We start from the raw sequence: 21905 nt of genomic DNA, 5'->3' as shown, positions 1-21905 counted from the left end.
ACATTTGGACATGTGTGGACGCTGTGTCGCCTGGAAGCTCCTGTCCTGCAGGAAGGAAGTCATCCATTTCAGTGCGACATTATCCAATCCTCCTACTCTCAGACGTTGTTAGAGTACTTGGTGGGAAACTATGTCGAAGACCGCACTTAGGTCCAAAAGGACCAAGGCCACAGTCTGCCCCTCATCCGCGCGCCTTCATATGGACTCGATGGCAAGAAGCAATGCTGACTCCATTGAGTATCTCACTCTAAAGCCCGATTGTGAGGGGTGAAATAAGTTTTGCTGCTTCATGTGTGTAAGTTCACCACTTTTTCTTTTTTTTGGGGGGAAAAATAAGGCAGAAGTGAAATCGGGTGCAGGTTTTCCAGCTGGCTGGGATCAGCTCCAAGCTTTTTCAATAAAGGGAGGATGACTGCCTGTTTCTAAAATTTCGGGATCACGCCCTCCGAGAAGGAGAGCTCGAGAAGTTGTTGAACATACAGCAGTAAAATCTCCAGGCCCACTTGTCCTGGGTGATGTTTGAGATCTTCAAGTGAGGGTGGGTCAAATTTAGAGAGGCAGTTGGCCACATCCCCCGTGGTGCACTCAGCTTGGCAGCTCCTCCCAACCCTAGCTTCAGCCGTAAAGGTATTATATATTTTAGCTACCTTCTCTTTTCTTTTCCTTCTGTTGCAAAATTTCTTAAGGGCATTACTGGTTTAAGTGCTGGGTACATCAAAGCATTCTTTTTACACAGACACATGGTCAACTTGGGTGCATTTCTTTTTAATGTGCTTTATAACCTTCACCAAACATTCACGCTTTGAGTCATGCTCTTATTTACTGTAATAAGATTTTTTTTCTTGCTTATGTGTTTTCTTTCCAACACCTCGGTGCACTCTCTGTTTCAAGTGTTGCAAAGTGTGTTCCTTAACAGCTTTTACATCGCACTGTCAAACTCAGTGACATTTCTGTTTCTCCTCTTCCATGTGTGTTAATTTTGACACATACCAATGTAATTTTCATGCCTTTTATGATTTTAACGAATCGAATAAAGTGTATTTGACTGACTGACTGACTGACACATACCAATGTGTATTCCCATGTGCCCTACGGTGTTCCCTCCTCCTGGCACTACACCATTCTTTGTATGTTCAAACGCCTTTTCATCTTCTACCATTTGTCTCGCATTTTAATCATGTTGCATTTCACCAGTGCCTAATTTGTGCCGGGCGGTTTTCCGGTGCTTGGCTCCAGCACGTAATTGTCAACATCGGCACTTATTACAGCTGCCACATTGTGCCACTGTTTGTGTAATTTAGAGATGAGCGGAACAGTAGTTGTTTATTAATTCAATATACACAGGCCCACTGGAATTATGGGATTGTGTGGTCGCTGCGATTTTCGCCTAATTTTAAATTTGCTGTATTTGCCACAAAATCCATCATCTGATGCATAATCTGCAGATTTTAAGAAAAAAAATTGTTTCTAGCTCAAACGATTCAAAAGTTATTAAAAATGCAGTGATGTGTGTTGTCACATGGTTGTCACGTGGTGAACGGCCCTTTGCAAAGCTGGAATGTTCAACTTTCTGTTGCTTATTGCTCAGTTTTGGTGTTAGATTGGTACTAATGGGGTGCAAACAATGTCCAGACGGTGTTATCAAGTTTAAAAATAACAAATAAATAAGTGAATACTATTAGAAAATGTGTCGCATAGAAATGTACTCGACCATGCCGCATAATTTGGTCCTCTCCTGCCTCATAATTCCACAACTAATACCTGCCTCCCCAGCCATTCTTACAGGTTTGGGGGCCTTGAACTGTCACGCTTGTAGCAGCGTGATGGTTAATAGTTGTATAGATACTGTCATTGGCAGCACTGGCAGTGGCAATGGGTGGTGCAGCTGAGGTGACCTGGCCTCCTGACAAGGCCATGGCACTTATTTTATTTATTTATTTATTTTACAAATTAAACACTGCATTTCACACATTTTACTTCTGCACTCATTGCTTTAGCAAGTGTGCCGTTACTCTTAGTGGAAGCATGGAAATACTATTTCCACATACTCCGCTTTGGTTATTAAAATGATTGCAACCAGTGGACCCTTTATACTCGTGTGCCCCAGCGCAGCTTCTCCTGCTGTTCCAATGGCAACCAAACCTATTTAAATACACATTTAGCTACTCCCACAGTCATTAACCCTAGCAAGCCTCACATTGCTCCTGGTGTTACCAAGGAAAGGCTGTTTCCACATCCTCTGCTTTAGTTGTAAAATGAAAGGGAACAGTAGGTTCTTCATATTTATTGGTCCCAGTGCAACTGCTGCAAAAAAATGACAAAAGCATCCCTTCCCGCATTAAAAGGTACTCCCATTTTCAGAATGATAGTGATTTATTTTTTCAATAGAAAGCATTACATTCATGTCTACTTTTCAGGTCTCGCTTGAGGCAGCGCATGCACTGTTGCTTTCAAGACATTTTTATTTTATTTACAAGGTGCTTAAAGCCTGCCTAATGCTTACCATCGGTTGGCTTCATCATTACTCTCATGTCCTTGCTTCTCTTTGGTCAGCGCATGCCAGCTTGACTTCCTCTTCATGGTTGTCCCTCCACGAGATGGCCCAAGTACTGCTTCATTGCACTTAGTGGCTTTCCACTGTTCACGCACTTTTTGAGTTTTTTTTTATTTTAGCTGGTACACTCTATAGGTGTGCACATGTTTATAGGTTGTCCCCCACCCCCACATATTGCACTGCATTGTTGCTTGCCCCCTTCAACTCTATCGTGTTTCCCTTTGCGAACAGGGGTGAGGGGAAAAGTCTCAGAGTCTACACTACCGAGGCTAATCTCATTTTACATAAAAGAAGGACATCATGGGTGGTTTGTGGCAACAAAGCTTGCACATTATATAATTTTGTCATTATTAGGGTCAGATAGGAAGAACATTTCCATGGACTGTGTGTCAGGAATTTTAGACTTCCTTCAGTCTACCATGACCAGATAACAGTGAGAGGCACTTTGTGCTTTTAGGTACCGTTTTCACATACATCTTTAAAAACTCTTGTCTCTAGTTCTACTGATTAGAGTTTTGTCATTTTATTGGCATTTTATGAATAAAAATGTGCTCTATTTTTCTAAATTGGTTTGGGATTTTTATTGTGTTGTTTTTCACTTTATTACTGTTTGTGTGCTGCATAAATACTCACTCTTTGCCCCTAAATTAATCCTAACGGATTTTATGGCAAGCTAATAGTGGATTAAGCATTGGTTCATTTAGTGAATTTTGTGGTTCACTAGGTCAAGGATTGTGTTTATTATTTGAGTGGGGATTCTAATGTAAAGGTACAAGTCCTACAATGCAACCTGCTGCTATTGCATGTTGCAAGAAGACTGAGGCATGCTGGGGGTTGGGCTGGCGATGCAAATGTGGTATGAGATAAACTGTCCCTGGCGTCACTGAGGTGGCTAAAGAACAGGGCTTTCTTTTCGGTGGCACAATGTGTTTAGGAGGAGGAGCAGTTAAATATATCTATGTCTATATAACTAGTTTTTATATTATTTATTCTTCTTTATGGCACATCTGTGATTGACAGGGTGTTCCATTGTTCAAAAATACTGATGCAATTACATCATCTGTGAATTATCCTGTATGTTTCGCTATTTTTTTTAAAGATTTCCTTATGCCTGTTTTATTTAATATTTCATGTAGGCTGTCTTGAAACATATTACTGGGATTATAACTGTGTGGGTAAATAGGGGACCCTGAACATCTAAAAAGAAAACCTTCACACACACCAGCTAAGGCACACTAAACGCAAACACAACCCTAAACCCACCATTCTACCACCAGCCTACCACCACACTACCAACACCACTCTACAATCGTCATCACCCTACCACCACCTGAACCAGCATACCACCACCCTACCATTACTACTCTAACCACCCCCTAACCAACACCACCCAACCCTAACCCCACTACCCTAACAACCACCACCACCATTCTAACCAAAACCCTAACCACTACTCGTACCAAAACCCTAACCAATGGGGATCTCTAGTTTGCAACAGTTTGCACCTCTGTCCAAGTAGGGACCATTCTTCCTAGTCAGGGTAACTGGGATTCACTTCTAAAATATCCCCTGCTCAGCCCTTGTTAGCTTGGCATGAGCAGACAGGCTTTTCTCAGAGGGAGTATGTAAAGCATTTGTGAACACATACAGTAATACAGTGAAAATACTACAAATGGACACCACACCAGTTTAGAAAAATAATTAATCTCTATCTAAACCAAACAAGTCAGAAATGACAAAAATCCACAAAACAATAATAAGAAAATGACATTTGAATGGTAGAAATAGTTCTGTTCAAAGGAAATTGCAGATGTGACACTTTTCACACAAAGTACCTTCGATACGTCACAAACACAAACAAAAGCTGCTGCAGGAAAAGTAATGTATTGGTTCCTTATGCCCAGGGAAGGTGATGCATCGGTTCCTTACTTCAGGGGGTGTGTTGCGTCTGTGCCATACTACCTCGCAGGGGCGGTGATGCCTCATTTCCTTACTGAAGGGGAGGTGATGCGTTGGTTTCTTACTTTGGGGGGAGGTGATGTGTCGTTTTCTTACTGTGACCTCTGTATTCTTGCTGGCGTGGCACCCAGATGTGATGCGTGATGATCAGGGATGCATCAGTTCTCAATGCGGCTGTGGCGACGACACTGTGTTGTTCTCTCCAACCGCGGTCCCACGATGCGCTGATTCATGCAGCACACAGCAGGGCCTGCGTCGGAATCGGTGCGGTGATCTCGGACTTCGGAGATCAGTGCACAGGATTCATTGATTTCTTCAGTGATTCATCGGAAACAGGTGCAGATGCGTCACGCTTCTCGAAGTTGCGTTACTTTTCCAGCTCCCTGTGGCAAACAGCCTCTAGAGGTCCAACACAGCAGTAGGCACCTCTTAGCAGGTCAGATCTCCCAGCAACGAAGTTCAGGGAGCTGAAGGTGCAGTCTTTGTGTCCCTGAGACTTCAGAACAGGAGGCAAGCACTATTTTAAGCCTTTGGAGATCTTCCTCAAGCAGGGAACACAGCACACGGCAAAGTCTTTCTCCTTTCCTTGGCAGCAACAGGCACTGCAGCCCAACCCCAGACAGCAAACAGCACAAGGGCAGTATTTCTCCTCAGTTTCTCTGGCTCTTCTCCTTGGCAAAGATTCCTCTTGATTCCCAGAAAATATCTAATCCTTTGTTCTCTGGAGGCAGAGAGTGTCTTCGCCCAGCGAAAACCAGTTCTGTCCTCACTGGTGCAGTTTCCTGGCAGGAGGTGGAGACAGTATTGTCCTTTGCAGACCAGGCCTATTCAGGTGTGAAAGAAATCTCTTCCTCCTACTCTGAATGCAGCCCAGGTCTATTCAGCCCAGACCTGGCTCCCCCTGGAAAGGCAGACACACCTAACCCTCCCCATGTGGCTGTCTGAACAGAATGCACATCCCCATCCCCTGTCACTCCAAGCCAGACAGTCAATACACAACCTAGCAGTGGCACACTGGATGGGTAGGCAAGAAAATACCTACTTTCTGAAAGTGGTATTTTCAAACCCAGAATGTAAAAATCACCCTCACTAAATGATGCATCTTAACATTTTGAGTTCAGGTATATCAAACTTTATTTTCCTATCTTGGTCCCATGGGCAGTAATATTCTTAAGATGTTATGGGTAAACTCCCCATTCTTATCTTATGGAGACATAATGTTACGATAGAGAAAAACGAAATTGCCACTATTTCACTATCAGGACATGCCACACACCTCAGGGCATGTCCTACCTTTCAGATGCACTGCACCCTGCCGTCGGGGATACCTTATGCCTACCTTAGTGGTGACTCACATGTAAAGAATGGGAAGGTTATCACCCTACCACCACCTGAACCAGTATATCACCACCATACCATTACCACCCTAACCAACACCACCCAACCCCCACTACCCTAACAACCACTACCACCTTACCCACTACTCTAACCAAAACCCTAGCCACCACCTTAACCACAGCCCTAAAACCATCACCACTAACATTATAACAACAATCCTAGCCACCACAATCACACTAACCAGCTTACCACTACCCTACTACTATGACTGCCTCCCACCCTTACCACCACCTTACCTACCTTTCTAACCATCACCGCCCTACCCTCACCACCACCAACCTACCCTAACCACCACTACTCTTACCAACACTACCTTACCCTAATCACCACCACCCTAACCACCATCACCCCCTCTCCACCACCCTCTCTCACCATCATCTCACTGGAAAATTGTGACCTTCGTTTGCATTTGTCTGCTCCTGAGTAGCTTATTCTTGCCTGAAAATATGCATATAGGTATCTAGTAAAGCTAAGTCAAATCAAATGTTAAGAAACATTTACATGTCATCTATAGCCATTTGACCACATATTTTATGGAAATCAATGAGTGAACGTTGAGAAGGAACTCTGTGGTAGGATGTTTCTGTGAATACTATAGTGGGCAAGTGCTCGCTGGGCTGATTCCCATGTGCATAAACTTCAAATTCTCTTATCTTGTACATTTTAATTGCTGTGCAGTGGGATTAAGAAAACATACTGTTAATTGCAATACTTGTCATGCTCTTAATAAAGCAACCTACGAAGCAGTCAATCCTTTTTCATTGACTAGTTGTCTGGGCTTTCCTCTTCTTGCGTTTGTACCTCCCAGTCCCCTGGCGCATGGCCTCATGGCTTATGTCCTTGCACTGCTTACTCTTCTGCAACTCTTTTTTTCTTTTTTTTAAGCACTCCATGAGAGTGAATGTGTTTTCCAGCTCTCTCCCTCGTGTCCTTCTCTTCATCTGTCCGCCATGCTTCATGTTGGTCTTGTCCGAGTGCTTCTCCCCCAGCCCCCTCTATGCTTCTCCCTCTGCATTGCTTTCTTGCCTGTGTGATTCTCACCTTTTCACCATTAAGTTCTCTCTCGCCCATGTGGTTATGATCTCTGAGCTCCACGTTGCTCTCTCTTGCAAATGGTATGTACTTTTCCTACCACAATCTGTGTTACTTCTGGCCCAGCCCTTTAGGATGCTGCTGGCCCCAGCTGCGACCTCCGTGTTGCTTCCACACCCGCTTTCCTTGTTGTTTTCCCCAGCCCACTTAAAAAAAAAATCTTTTTTATTTACCAATCGAACTTGAATAAGTGAATCAATAAAAAGCACCCACACATTTTGTAGGGCAGCCTCGTGCGTGATGCATGCACTTGCTATATGACACGGTCAGATCAGCCGCATCATTGCACCTTTTTTTAGGTCCCAAAGGTGAGAGCTATTGGCTTTGCCAACGCTTATTACATTTGTTTCTGCAGAAAGGATCCCTGTCATGCGGTTTTTTACACACCAGAAAGTATATGCCAGATGGAAAAAAAACCCATAAAAATATGTTTAATGCAAAGGTCATTCCATAAGGAAACCCTTCCTTGAGAAAAATAGTATCTCATTCAGTTAGCCTGGGTGAGCAGTGGAGCTCTGTGACTTTGGCCTATAAGCACCATAAGCTCAGCTGTGCCGAGGTGAAAAATGATTGAGAAATGAGTGTTTTGCAAAGCGAGGACTGCGATCAAACTGCCAACAACATGTGCGCCTTTATTGGCCTGGAAGGAAATTGGGTAAAAGGCCTGAGCACAGAGCACTGCCACTTTGCTTCCAATTTCTTCACTCATCACTGCTCATCTGTGCCTGGAGCAACCACTGTGGTGTGAGAGGACTGTGTGCAGCTGCGATGAATGGCCTGGGAGATTGCGGATGCCTTCTCGCTACTGTGAACTGGATGGGCGCCAGGTAGGGAATATTGCTTTGCTGCTTCTCCACTGCTTGCATACGGATCTCATGCTATTAAATTATGCTTAAAATATTCAGGAGATTTTGAACACCTTGTGGTAAATAAATAAATAATACCCTATTTTTGACTAGACTTATAGCATAACAGATAGCTCAATAAATAAGAGTCAAGATTCGAGGTAGTAGGAGTTTCTGCAGGTTTATTACAGCATAAGGACAGGATCAGGACAACCTGCATAGGAACAGAATGACAGGGCCCAGCAGGACAACTGGGGCCTAGCAAGGGAAAAGAGGCCCAGCAGCTGCTGGGGCTAGGTCTGGGATGAGCGCGCTAACATTTAATAACATAACATTGATTTATATACATAGCGCAAACACATAGCATTACATTGCAATGGGCGTAACAGTGGGTGGAGCAGAAGGCGTGACGCGTAGCAGTCGCGAGAGATAACAGTAAAAAGAGGTGTAACTGGGAGTTTACATAGACATGTGATGCAAAACGTAACAGAATATGTCATGAATGGGCGGACACATTGGAGGGGGCTACCTAAGGAGCCGGGACCTCTAACCTAATGGTGCGCGGAAACTAGCAATGACGTGTTACTAGGAGAAGCTGGGGGCTACGAACTCTGTGCTGGGAGCAGAGACTAGAGTCTGGAGGGTCGGAGCGACATGTACTTAAACCCTATCTGGTATCTAATGTTTAGGGAACGTGTTGATATAAACTAGAAGTCATGAGGGGAAAAGCTAACCTGATTCTAAGACTGGACCATGCATTATTCTACATGTAGTGCGTGAAGAATATTAAATGACCATTAAATACAGTATTTCTCTAACATGGAGACGAGAAGGCTAGACAATGACGGAAACTATTGATGCAGTTCAGTAGCTTAGGAATGCAGAGGAGGAGGACTGAACTGATAGCAGGAACTATAACATACTTTTGGCAGACTCAGAGGCAGAGCCGGGGTGCACCGGGCACTGCAAGGCAGGAAGTAAGTGAAGGGTCGAGGATACAGGTGGGGGCTGTATCGCTCCTCAGCGAGGCTTTCAGGAGACAGGAGCTGAAAACTGTGGTCCGGGCCCTTTTGAGGCCTAGAAACGGGGATTTTATAATGGAATAACGTGCATACGGAGAAACGTGGCAACATTACTTTACATAGGCCTGATATTCGTAGTATTCACGAGGACTGGAAACTAACATACTAGAAGTGGACACAACTGTAATTGCGTCTTTAATCAGAAATGGGGAATAACATATGCATATTGATCATGCACACATAACACATGATGGATGAGGCGTAGGGACACAGAACATGGCAAAATTTACTTTTCCACATTCCCTCCTTGTCACTACGTTTCCATCAGGAAACATCAATATTCATGATACCGTCTATCATTTCATACAGTACCATTTGCTCGTCTCGAATTGTCTTGGAACGAGATTTAGAACAGGGCTTGGGACTAGGAATACAAGAGGTAGCACACATGCTGCAAATCGCAGGGCCACATTGTATACAGAGGCAGCAGCTAAATATGATCGCTACTGCAATACCTAGGAAGGACAGGACTTTCCAACCCCATGCGGAAATTATATTCCAGAACCAACCGGACCATGTCCAGGTGCCTGGATCTTGATGTAACAGATGGGCAATTTTATGGAGTCTGGTTATAGCTGAATAAACAGACGGCGCGTTATTTGGAATGAAAATGCAACAGCTGGATCCGAGAATTCTACAGGCCCCGCCCCTATCGGCCAGTATGACGTCAAGGACGAGACGATTCTGTAAAACGACAATTCTCATAAAGGATTGCTCTTCAGTTAAGTTACCTAGAGCGGAGGCAGTCTCATCTACTACTGCTTCAAGGGTTCTTGTTAACCTACGGATTAGCTTACTATTTACAACCGTACCTAAATAAGGGAAAACACCTTTATCTATATCAATGAATTGCTCTGCGACGGTTTCAGTATAATCGACAATCGGGAGATTTCTCTTGTGTCTAGTGTGTACTAAGAAAGAATTCCTATGATAATCAGGTGGGGCTAGAAAAACAGGTGGCAGTAGGAAAGCAATATAACAGGTTCCCTCCCAATCGAGGGGCAGACGGACATATGCAGTTTGACCACAAATAAAATAAGAATGACGTGAAGCTTTGAAAATAGATTTCCCACTGTCACTATACTCGATAACAGTAGTACATTCACTATGACCTATATGTACAGAACCATAACTACGAACACATAATTCGCCTTTGACTGGTAGTACTGAAATAGCGGGTGAGTCTGGAGTAGTATCAGACTGGACATTCAGGACCATGAAATTCAACGAATAATTTCCTAAATTATATACTTCATTTTCTAAATCTAAACCTGTTCTGTGGGGGAAACCTTGCTTGTCTGGGAAACATGTACTATTAAGAAAAGACATATCTGTTGAGGATGACGTTAGCATGGACCATGCTCCACACGAACCATTGTGTGAAAATGGATAAGGAAAGAGTGGCAGAACTCCCTTCGGTGTCTGGAAAGGGGGGAGTCGACCACACACCCAACAATTAGTGGCATTGCTGGTCTGGTGTGAATAATGTAACATACGGATGAATGTGTTATTACGCATTGCGAGGCGGTATGAATATTCGTGAGGAGGCAGATCACTAAACGTGTGCTCTACTGTAGCATGAGCAGACATATTTACATGAGGAACTGGAAAACACAGATAGAAAGCATAACTGGTGCAGGAAATCATTATGCTAAAAAACAATATGAAACTTAGAAAAACGATGCATTGAAGTGAACTTCGACTGACTCTCTCACTATTGGGGTCTATTTTATACATGTCAGAAACAGTCTAACCGTTTCACCTAGGGGAGGACTTATACAATCAAACTGGCTGACTTATTAGACCTGAGCTTTAACTTATACTCCTGTTGCGGAGTTTTCTCTAACAAGGGAGGGGTTGTAACAAAGTCTGGTGCGGGACAGTCCTTTAAAACAATGTTCTGGCAATCCTTCGAATCCTGGGAAATGTTCTTGGCAATGTCTTTGAAGTCTGGCTTTGGTCCTTTGAAAAGTTTTACATGAGAGAGGTGTACCCACCCCTTCCTGCCTTCCAACTTGACGGCAGTTCGGGTGGTCAAGAGGACCTGACGTGGCTCCTTCCAACGTGGTTCCAGCGGACTTGATCTGTCAAAATTTCTGATCATCACCAAGGATCCTGGAACGATCTCGTGCGGTGCCACCTCGGTATTGTCTGGAAATGCGGCGGCAACCTGTGAACGACATGAGTTGAGGGCAGACATCAAGGAAGCTAGGTAATCTGTCAGCATATTACATGAAACATCGGTAATACTTCGGGGTCTAGGAGTACCCCACATGTTAGGGGGGCGGCCGAATACGACCTCATACGGGGACAGACCTGATCTGGAATGTGCGACCATACGCATGTAAAACAGAGCGACTGGCAAAGCTACTAACCAGTCCACACCCTTGTCTTTACAGATTTTTGCTATACGGATTTTCAGAGTCTGATTATGTCTTTCGACTAGTCCAGCTGCTTCTGGATGGCGTACACAATGGAACTTCCACTGGTACCCTAACAACAGGGAAACGTGTCTCATGAGTTCGGATGAGAATGGCTGACCGTTATCAGAATATACGACTCTAGGGAGTCCGTATCTAGGGAAAAATTCACGAACCAGCTGCTTGGCAGTGGTCGCGGCTGTGTAATCTGGGACTGGATATGCTTCTGTCCATCTGGACAAAGCGCATACAACTACAAGGACATACTTGAAACCTCGACATCGCTCCATCTGAATATAATCCATCTGGAGGACCTCAAAAGGGTGGTCAGGGGGCTGGAAACCACCTTGTTCCACCGGGACACTTTTACCTGGATTAAACTGACAACATATCATACAGGTACGGACTTTCTGCTTGGCTGCAGCTCGTAAATGCTTGTTGAACCAAATGTTCTGGATACTGTCTAACATAGCTTTTTCTCCTAAATGTGCTGGACTATGTGCGGTATTGATAATAACTTGAACCATAGAATCGGGGAGAAACCATGTGGCTCTACCCTTCGTTAACCATCCTTGATCTGTCTGGACCCCTCCTTGTACAGACCATTTCTTGATTTCATCGGGAGTAGCATGTGACTGTATATCTATGACATCTTGTGTAGGGTCCTTAACTGTCATGTATGTAGTCAGATCTGGAATATGTGTCTTGTTTACTGGAATGTCTGGAGTCTGTGCTGTAAGCTTGGCTGTGCGGTCTGCTAAATCATTACCTTGGGAAATAATGTCAGTGACTTTCGTATGTGCTTTGCACTTCATGATAGCAATAGATGTCGGTAAATGTATGGCATCTAACAGGGCTTGAATAAGGAGACCATGCTGAATCTTGGTTCCATGAGAAGTCATAAAACCTCTCCCCTGCCAGAGCACTCCGAAGTCGTGTACAACTCCGAATGCGTAACGTGAATCTGTGTAAACATTAACCTTCAGGTTCTTGGCATGTATACAGGCTTGTGTCAGAGCAACTAGCTCTGCTGCTTGAGCGGACAGGGTATCAATACGGTGTGTTTCAATAACTTCAGTGTCAGTAGTCACTGCATACGCGGCGACTAGTTCTCCAGTACCAGTTCTCATACATGAACCATCCACATAAAGTGTCAGGTCAGGATCTGGTAACGGAATGTCTGTCAGGTCTTGTCTTGGCTTTGTCGTAATGTTAACTACTTCCACACAGTCATGTGTGTCTGGATTTGAATTAACTGATGGTAACAGTGTAGCGGGATTCAGGACGTTGCAGCGTCTAATTTCTATGTGTGGCTGGAACAGTGTCAATTCATAACCTGTTAAACGTGCAATTGTCAAGTGCTGAGTTTGTGTTCGGTTTAAAAGAACTTCTACTGAATGTGGAACTTGTACTGTCAGGGAATGTCCTAAAACTATAGAATCACTTTGTCTGATAGCTAGTGCTGTGGCTGCAACTGACTTGAGGCACGCAGGCAACGCCTGGGCGACTGGATCTAATGTGCTCGAAAAATAAGCACAGGGCTTGTATTGACCTGCTTGATCTTGTGTGAGAACAGATAATGCTGTACCTTCGCGTTCTGTAACGAAAAGTATAAAAGGCTTACTGTAGTTCGGTGTAGCTAGAACTGGAGCTTGACATAGGGCTTTCTTTAACTCGTTGAAACTAAGTGTATGTTCAGATGTCCAAGGGAGGACAGTCGATACGGCTGCCTCCTGTGTCGTTAACTGTATCAGTGGCTTGGCTAGGAATGCATACTGGGGAATCCATTGTCTACAATAAGAAGTAAGGCCGATAAAAGCACGTACCTCCTTCTGGGTTCTGGGCTGGGGAAGACTCGCTATTAACTGGATACGGTCGGGTGTCAACTGCCTACCCCTCTTGGACAGCAAGTGTCCTAAGTATACCACTTGCTGGACACAGAATTGAAGCTTCGAAGGTGACACCTTGTGCCCCATCTCGGCTAGAAAATACAGAACTGTAAGTGATGCTCGCTCGCAGTCACGTTCAGAACGGGCTGTGATCAGTAGATCATCGACATACTGGAGCAGGGCAGTGTCAGTTGGCATGTGAATGTTGTCTAGTTGTCTCTTGAGTGCTTGACTGTAAATACTAGGGCTTTCTGTGAAACCTTGAGGAGCGCGTGTAAACATATAGCTCCTTCCATTTAAACAAAATCCGAAAAGAAACTGGCTGTCTGGATGAATTGGAACACTAAAAAATGCATTCTTGAGGTCAATAACAGTGAAAAACATGGCTTCGGAATCAATGGCTGTTAACAGGGATGAAATGTCTGGGACGACTGGGTACTGAGGAATAATACATTTGTTAAGCTCTCGTAAATCAATCACTAATCGATATACTGGGGGTGCATTTGGGTCAGTACGTTTCATGACTGGAATGATCGGAGAATTGCATACATTGGAGTCAGTTTCTACAACTACTCCTTGAGCCATGAGCTCGTCAATAATTTTGGATAAGGCTTCTACAGCCTCAGGTGGCAATCTGTACTGCCTGATTCGTGGTAACACTACACCTGGTTTGAGAGTCACACGATAGGGTGTGATTTGCATATAACCTACATCAGTTGGACCTTGCGCCCATAAATGCTGCGGAACATTAGACAATCTTGAATCAAAATCTCGTAATACATAGTGACCCTTAAAGTCACGTAGGAACAGACGTATTCCCTCTGGGGAACAGCAAATAACTGCACCTAACTCTTTCAGTGTCTTAATACCTAACAGATTTTCTGGACATGATTTAGTAAGTAACAGATCAGTAGTACGGGACAATGGACCTACTTCTAGAGTAACTGGCTTTGAAATCTCATTAACTATGGGTTTTCCTGAAAATCCAAGGGAAACATTTCTTGAGCCTGAGAGCGGAGCCCCTGGAACTTCGGCGTGACTAATTGTGGTCCTACTTGCCCCTGTATCGATCAAAAACTTTCTGTCTTTCCCTAATACTTGACTATGAACATAGGGACCTTCTTGGTCTACAGGTATCTCGATGAGAGGCAAGCCTACCTCCCTCTCTAGGCTGTTTCATGAATATGACTGATACTCTGGATACTCGGACTGTGCATACTGGTACATCTGCTGTGTAACATGCTGTGTTGCAGCAATAGGCTGCGGTGCTGGAACTGTCTGTTGTGCATTCTGTGGCTGAGGAGTCTGTGAAACTTGTTCTTGTCTAGGCGGACGTGGTCTTTCTTTAGTCTTACCAGTAGCTATGTTGTGTTTCAGAACTGCACACTCGTTTATAAAATGACCTGGCTGTTTACAATAATTGCAATTCCCTTTAACGGGAGCCGCAGGATGACTGGCTTGAATCGGACCCCTCTTCTGACTGTCTTGAGGAATAGATTGTGCAACTAGCACTTTCATTTTCGTGTCTTTCATACGTTTTCTTTCGTGTTCTTGCTCTTCTCTGATTCTATTCTGGTGATACTGAAGCATCTGGAGCATCTGGGACGGAGTATTTGCTTGCCAGGTGCTTTCGACTTTCAAAACTCGGTTTTTAATCTGTGGACTTGAATTCTCGACTAATTTGGTAACGAAAAGATGAGGGTATGACTCACTACTTGTCTTGAGACCACTGTTAATACTGAAACATTTCTCGAATCTAGAATAAAAATCACTAATGTCTTCATCTTGTTTCTGTTTACAGGCTGAGATTGCATCCCAGTCTTCTTTCCTAGTTGTCAATAATCTGGGTAGAACTTGAATCAATAATTCTGGTAATTCTTTACATTTATCTCCAAGACCGGTACCTGGTACTCGTGCCTTGTCTTCAGCTTCTAGAGCTGCCCAATCGATCTTTTTCTCTCCCACCTCCCATTCTTTTTCTTTTAACTTTTCATACACCCCTGCGGGTAACAGGACCTTTAACATTTTAATGATATCTGGGTAAGTATATTCTCCCATACGGAGCATGTCTTTTAATTCTCTATGGAACCCTGCTGGATCTTTGTCATGACAGGGAATTAATTTCTTCATTTCGAGGAGTTCCATCTTTGAAATCGGAGTGTATACAAACACTCGTTGCATTACGCCACCCGCCCCTTGGACTGGGTGGACTTCTCGTAACGGATTCTGTCTGTCTATGTAAAATGGTTTACTTTCTGGGGGTGAGACATGAACAAAATGCGGGTTCAGGAACGTTCTATACTTGTGGCGCTGTTCTAGAATGACACTTATTAAATCGGTACCTAGACCTCTCCATTTATACTGGAGTAACTCGTTCAGGATATCGTGTAACGGGCCTGGATCAGAATGTTGACCCTCATACAGAGTAATGAGGTGCTGGATCATATACATACCCACCAGTCGTTGCTCGGCTGGGGGCAGTTTCAGAAACATTTGTGCCACTATTTCGTCTGGAAAAGTGGTAGAATCAGTAATCCATCGGACTGCTGATCGGGCTAGTTCTTGTTCGTGCATGGTACTTAATTCGCTATAACCGACTCGTGATTTCAGAATGTGATCGGTAGCTTGAAATACTTGTTCTAGAGAGCGAAGCTCTCGTGTTGGATGATGAAAAATAGACTTAGGTTCTGGACATAAATGGCGATCTGGAAATCTGGAATTTCCTACATACGCTATTCTGACGGGATTCTCGTCTTCCTCTTCAGGATCAGAGATACTTTCTTTCTCGCTTACTTGTGCTGCTTTACGCTGTTCGTGTAACCTTACTATTTCTTTACGAATTTTCTTGTACATACTTTCCATGGCACTAATGGTCTTGTGCTTACCCTCGGCTATATTATCACTCCACCTTGTCAGGATTCTCATTTCGGCGGGATCTTTAGACGGGTAATCTTGTTCTCTTATTAGACAATTGATCAGGAACTTTAATATCATGAGCTGAATCTCGGCTTTCCTTTGAGACATAATCTCACCAATACTTTCTGGATCATCCCCTGTACGGATGAAACGATATATTCTGTCTAGATCTTCTTTCATATTCGGCAAGGTGACTAGATACTCGGTCACCCTTCTTACGCGTACGGAATATAAAACCATATTATACTCGCCTGGGACTGCGTCATAGACACATTCGGCCAGGGCTTGTCTGATTTCTGTGACAGACTTATTACTTTTAGGAGTACGCTGTGATGCTTGAGCATGTAATTCGAGTGCTGATAAACGCTTGTGTGGCGGCGGGGTTTGAGGAGGACCTCCTCCTGCGGCCCCTATACTAGAATCGTCGACTGACATTCTTCGTGCCTGCAGGGTCGGTAATTGTAACGTGGGCTGAACTTGTATGACAGGCTGACCCGGGGGTACCGTAACAGGTACTCCGGTGTCTGGAGGAACGGGAAATGCCTGATTTACAGGGACAGGTGGAGCGCGAACTGGATTTGCATATTCTGGAACTGTGTCGTCCAAATAGGACGAAATAAAAATATCAGCTGCGGTCGGTTTGTGACGTAGTTTGGTCGGAACTAATGGTGGCGGGAAATTACTGGGTGCCTCTGGGGTCGCTTTTGGCAAACCTTCGGCAAGGAGAGGATACATACCCTTAATAAGGGCATGCCTCTGTCTGTCTGACTGTTCGGCTTTGACTTGTTCACCTATCTTGATTAATTCTCTTTCTTGGGCTCGTTCTTGGGATTCTCTACTTAACTCTGACTTTCTGACTTCCTTTTCCGTTCTTCTATGCGCTTCCTTACGCCATAACTCGATGGCATCTTTCTGTGACTGTCTGGCTTTCTTTTTCCATAATGCTTCTTCTACTCGCATGATACATTCGGCATCCCATGTACCCGATACGGGCCATCTATACTTTTCTTCTAACTGTTTGGTATACTCTACCCATAAATCTAGATACAATATGGCGCTTATGCCATGTTTCTGATACATAAAGTGACCTGGACTGTCCCTAGGCGGAACAGGAACTGCTGCTTCCAGCAGACCCTTTCTAGTTTTTAACTGACGTAACTTGGAAAAGAGCGGCATTCTAAACTTGAATCGGAACACAATACAATACACGAAAAACAATAACAATTGGGAAAACAATTCAGGCATACCACGACATTGGAAATACATTAAACAATATCATAACATAACAGTTCGAACAGAATACTACCTGAAAATACTGAAAACAGAAACAGAACAGAATTCTCGAGAACGGAACAGACTAGAGTTACTGGATGCACTGCTGTAACAGTACGGAACATACCGGTCCCATAAAGGAACGCATCAAGACCCGTATCCACCTAGGTGAACACTTCGTTTGTGGGCTTGGGTACCACCAACCCACGGACCAGGAGTCAATTTAGACTGACCCTGTCTAGACACTACCCCAGCAATGGTACTCACCGGGCAGCACGGAACGGAAGGCCTCAGACGGGACTGGACTACGACGACGAACTTCGGACTTCGGACTTCAGTTACGGGTGGACCTCCGGATACCTCGGACCTTGGACTCTCGGCTTGGGCTCTGGTCGGGACTCGCCGCGTTCCTCCACCGTCTCGTTCGGATGCTGGACCGCCTCCTCCGTCTCCTCCGTGGGCCTGAGGGATACTTGAAGCAGAAATATCTGCACTTGGCCAGTATGGTTCCGTCACGACTGCAGAGGGTCAGGGGGTCGGCGTGGCTTCACCGACGCGTGGGGAAAGGGCAAGTCCCTATTCGGGCGCCATTATGTGGTAAATAAATAAATAATACCCTATTTTTGACTAGACTTATAGCATAACAGATAGCTCAATAAATAAGAGTCAAGATTCGAGGTAGTAGGAGTTTCTGCAGGTTTATTACAGCATAAGGACAGGATCAGGACAACCTGCATAGGAACAGAATGACAGGGCCCAGCAGGACAACTGGGGCCTAGCAAGGGAAAAGAGGCCCAGCAGCTGCTGGGGCTAGGTCTGGGATGAGCGCGCTAACATTTAATAACATAACATTGATTTATATACATAGCGCAAACACATAGCATTACATTGCAATGGGCGTAACAGTGGGTGGAGCAGAAGGCGTGACGCGTAGCAGTCGCGAGAGATAACAGTAAAAAGAGGTGTAACTGGGAGTTTACATAGACATGTGATGCAAAACGTAACAGAATATGTCATGAATGGGCGGACACATTGGAGGGGGCTACCTAAGGAGCCGGGACCTCTAACCTAATGGTGCGCGGAAACTAGCAATGACGTGTTACTAGGAGAAGCTGGGGGCTACGAACTCTGTGCTGGGAGCAGAGACTAGAGTCTGGAGGGTCGGAGCGACATGTACTTAAACCCTATCTGGTATCTAATGTTTAGGGAACGTGTTGATATAAACTAGAAGTCATGAGGGGAAAAGCTAACCTGATTCTAAGACTGGACCATGCATTATTCTACATGTAGTGCGTGAAGAATATTAAATGACCATTAAATACAGTATTTCTCTAACATGGAGACGAGAAGGCTAGACAATGACGGAAACTATTGATGCAGTTCAGTAGCTTAGGAATGCAGAGGAGGAGGACTGAACTGATAGCAGGAACTATAACATACTTTTGGCAGACTCAGAGGCAGAGCCGGGGTGCACCGGGCACTGCAAGGCAGGAAGTAAGTGAAGGGTCGAGGATACAGGTGGGGGCTGTATCGCTCCTCAGCGAGGCTTTCAGGAGACAGGAGCTGAAAACTGTGGTCCGGGCCCTTTTGAGGCCTAGAAACGGGGATTTTATAATGGAATAACGTGCATACGGAGAAACGTGGCAACATTACTTTACATAGGCCTGATATTCGTAGTATTCACGAGGACTGGAAACTAACATACTAGAAGTGGACACAACTGTAATTGCGTCTTTAATCAGAAATGGGGAATAACATATGCATATTGATCATGCACACATAACACATGATGGATGAGGCGTAGGGACACAGAACATGGCAAAATTTACTTTTCCACAACCTGCAGGATCCTGCATGCCATTCTGGTTTCAGCACATAATTTGAACCAAAGCCAATGAACCTATGGATCAAAGAATAAACAGGGTTAATGATGCACAGTTCTGCAGACAACATCTCCTCTGGGGAGGAGAAATGCACATAGATGAAATTCATGGCCGTATTTATTCTGTTTAATTGAATGCAAAGTGGTTCGTCGTCAAGCAGATATAGATATGCGACACGTTGCATAGGTCTATCACGCGACTGCATTTCTTCAACCTCCTTTTGAGCTGCTTCATAATCGGGGGATGTGAAATAGGCTTGGAGTGGAGGATGCATTAATATGATTTGGGTCTAGAAAAGTAGGCAGAAGATCCCAGAGTTTGCAGGAAGAGTTGTCCAGTTCTAGCTGATGCTTCATTCAGGGCACTAATAGCCATTTTGAGGTTAAAATGTTGGTGTTATGTTAGACCAAGATAAAATAATTTGTTAAAGCGGAGACAGCAGTTGAGAGGAGTACTCGCTATGTTAGGTGGTCCTCTGGGGAGCTGTTGGTGATCATATGTTGGAGAAGACTGAGAACATAATATTTGCTAATCACAGATTTTCATCAAAGCCTCAGTCATTGTTGATTTGAGGATGTTTCTTGACCTTGGTGCTGTGGTGGTTGCCTGCCCTTTGTGGGATATGTGCCAATGTTTCATGGGTGAGGGGAGTGATGGATGAGTGATCAGGTGGTGGTGATGGTACGGTTTGAAGTGCCTGGCATAAAAGTATTATGTTACAATCAATTCTTTACAAGTTTGTCATTCTACATTCATCCATTATAATTATAATTTCTTTAAAATTTTTCTTTTTCGTTCTCGACTAGCAACATCTTTTAGCTGGTCATATTCGAAGACCTATTGAGGATATTATCACTTTTCAAAGTGGGCTGTAGGCTAGCCCATTGGTTATTACTGGTTGACTTCCCTGTCACTCTCATTTGCTTGTTTCTTATTCAGTGACTTTCCATAGCCTTCCTGTGTTTTCCTGCCCCTGGAGCACAGCTTCTTTAATTTGATGGCTTGTGTCCTTCTGCAGCTCCCATCATGTCATTACTTTTACTTTTTCTCTTTCTTTGAGCACTCCATGGGAGGGCATGTGCTTTCTTGCTCTCTTTCCCATGTGCTGCTTCACCCTTAAAACCATGTGCTCTCCATTCTGCTCTCCACACCTCCCAGCATTTCCAAAGAAATACAGAAACATGTATATTTTTTTGCTGGTGTTTGATTAAAAAGCAAACTGTATCAGGCTGTTTTTTCCTTATCTCCTGCACCCCACATGCGGCATGATAAACATTGAAAATATTGAATTCAATGTACGGTTTTGAGTTTCCTTAAGATATGTTTACTTTTTCTCCTCCAATTTTAAATGTTTTTCTTGTAACTTTTTTTTTTAACAATGCCTCGCAAAAAAGCATTGGCAAAATCAATAGATGTGCTCATGCATTATAAAGGTGCAACTTATTGGTGTTGCCAATGCTTATTTAAAGTTTATTTAAATCCGCTCCCCATCTTTGACATCTGCTGTTTAATGTCATAATTAGGGTACATCGCTGCAGATATTGTGCACCAGGAGTGTACTTTTGCACGGAAAGCTTCTAGCTGTGAAACATGATGATTGTTCAAAAATGGTAATATAAGTCTCCTCTAAAAAATGGCAAAAATACAAAGTTAAATGTTGACAACGCAGTGGGTTGCTCTATAAAAGTGTAATATAGCTAAAAGAAAAAAACACCTAAAAAGAAGAACTTCGCCAACAATTTACAAAAGAATGTTCCATCATAGAATATTCTTTCGGATCACTGGACCATGAAATAAAACCAGGGCTTAAAATGTGTGAATATTTACTAATAAGTTTTGTTATATGGTTAATTTATTACAGAAAACTTTATAAACAGATTGGTTATATACAGTTTACGGCATTGTAATATCCAAAACGTATATTAACCCCCCCTTCCTCCTCCCAGCAATACAAGAGAGCAAAAAATTCCCTATCCTGCCACTATCGTTTGACAGCTATAAAGCACATTCTATAGAAACTCTTTGTCTGAATCATTGCTGAGCACTCCAGCACTTGACGGTTCACAGAAATACAGTTTTTCCTTCAGCAGTTTTGCTTACTTATCCTGAGGGCAGTCCACATCACCTTTTCCAACCATTCTGCTAAAAAAGTACTTCTCTGTGATATAACTGCATGTTTTTGCTAGTTCAGTTAATCCCAGTTTGAGGAAGGGAACTCCAACCCCAGAAGGCTTTCTAAGTATCTGTAACATTGTTATGCCATACTGACATTAGTCTAATAAAAAGTGTTTTCACCTCCAGAATTAACTTTGGGACATGAGTAGACAATTGACCTAAGAAAGATGCCTACCTATGTCACATGGCTTAAACTTTACTTGTAAAACTATCGGTATAGGAAAGGATACTGACACAATATGAAGATGAGTTTATTGATTGTAAACTACTTAACCAATTATTTGATTAACTAATATCATTTTAATACTCAAAACAGGTTATTTTGTTTTTTAATGAAAGCTAAATCGTTAACTGAATATCTCCGAATTTACCCATCCGACAGCCACATATTTACAGGCCTGTGTGTGAAAATGTGCCTCA

The 21905-nt window shown here is 43.6% G+C and overlaps 1 protein-coding gene across 5 annotated transcripts in view; it reads left to right on the top strand.

Moving 5' to 3' along the window:
* Positions 1–21905, top strand: part of LOC144792165 (oxysterol-binding protein 2-like) — a 1552312-nt gene that overhangs the window by 788408 nt on the left and 741999 nt on the right. Inside the window, exon 1 of one of the 5 annotated variants that reach the window (XM_078667061.1) lies at positions 7757–7830. The exons of the other annotated variants lie outside the window; for them this stretch is intronic. Coding sequence (XP_078523187.1) covers positions 7795–7830 — 36 coding nt within the window. The 5' untranslated portion in view covers positions 7757–7794. Of the gene's footprint in view, positions 1–7756; positions 7831–21905 lie in introns of those variants that run through there. 5 annotated transcript variants of the gene reach the window in all.

This window comes from Lissotriton helveticus, chromosome 11, assembly GCF_964261635.1.
Source record: "Lissotriton helveticus chromosome 11, aLisHel1.1, whole genome shotgun sequence".
In the NCBI taxonomy this organism is placed as follows: domain Eukaryota; kingdom Metazoa; phylum Chordata; class Amphibia; order Caudata; family Salamandridae; genus Lissotriton; species Lissotriton helveticus.
This window is presented reverse-complemented; position numbering and strand designations above follow the sequence as displayed.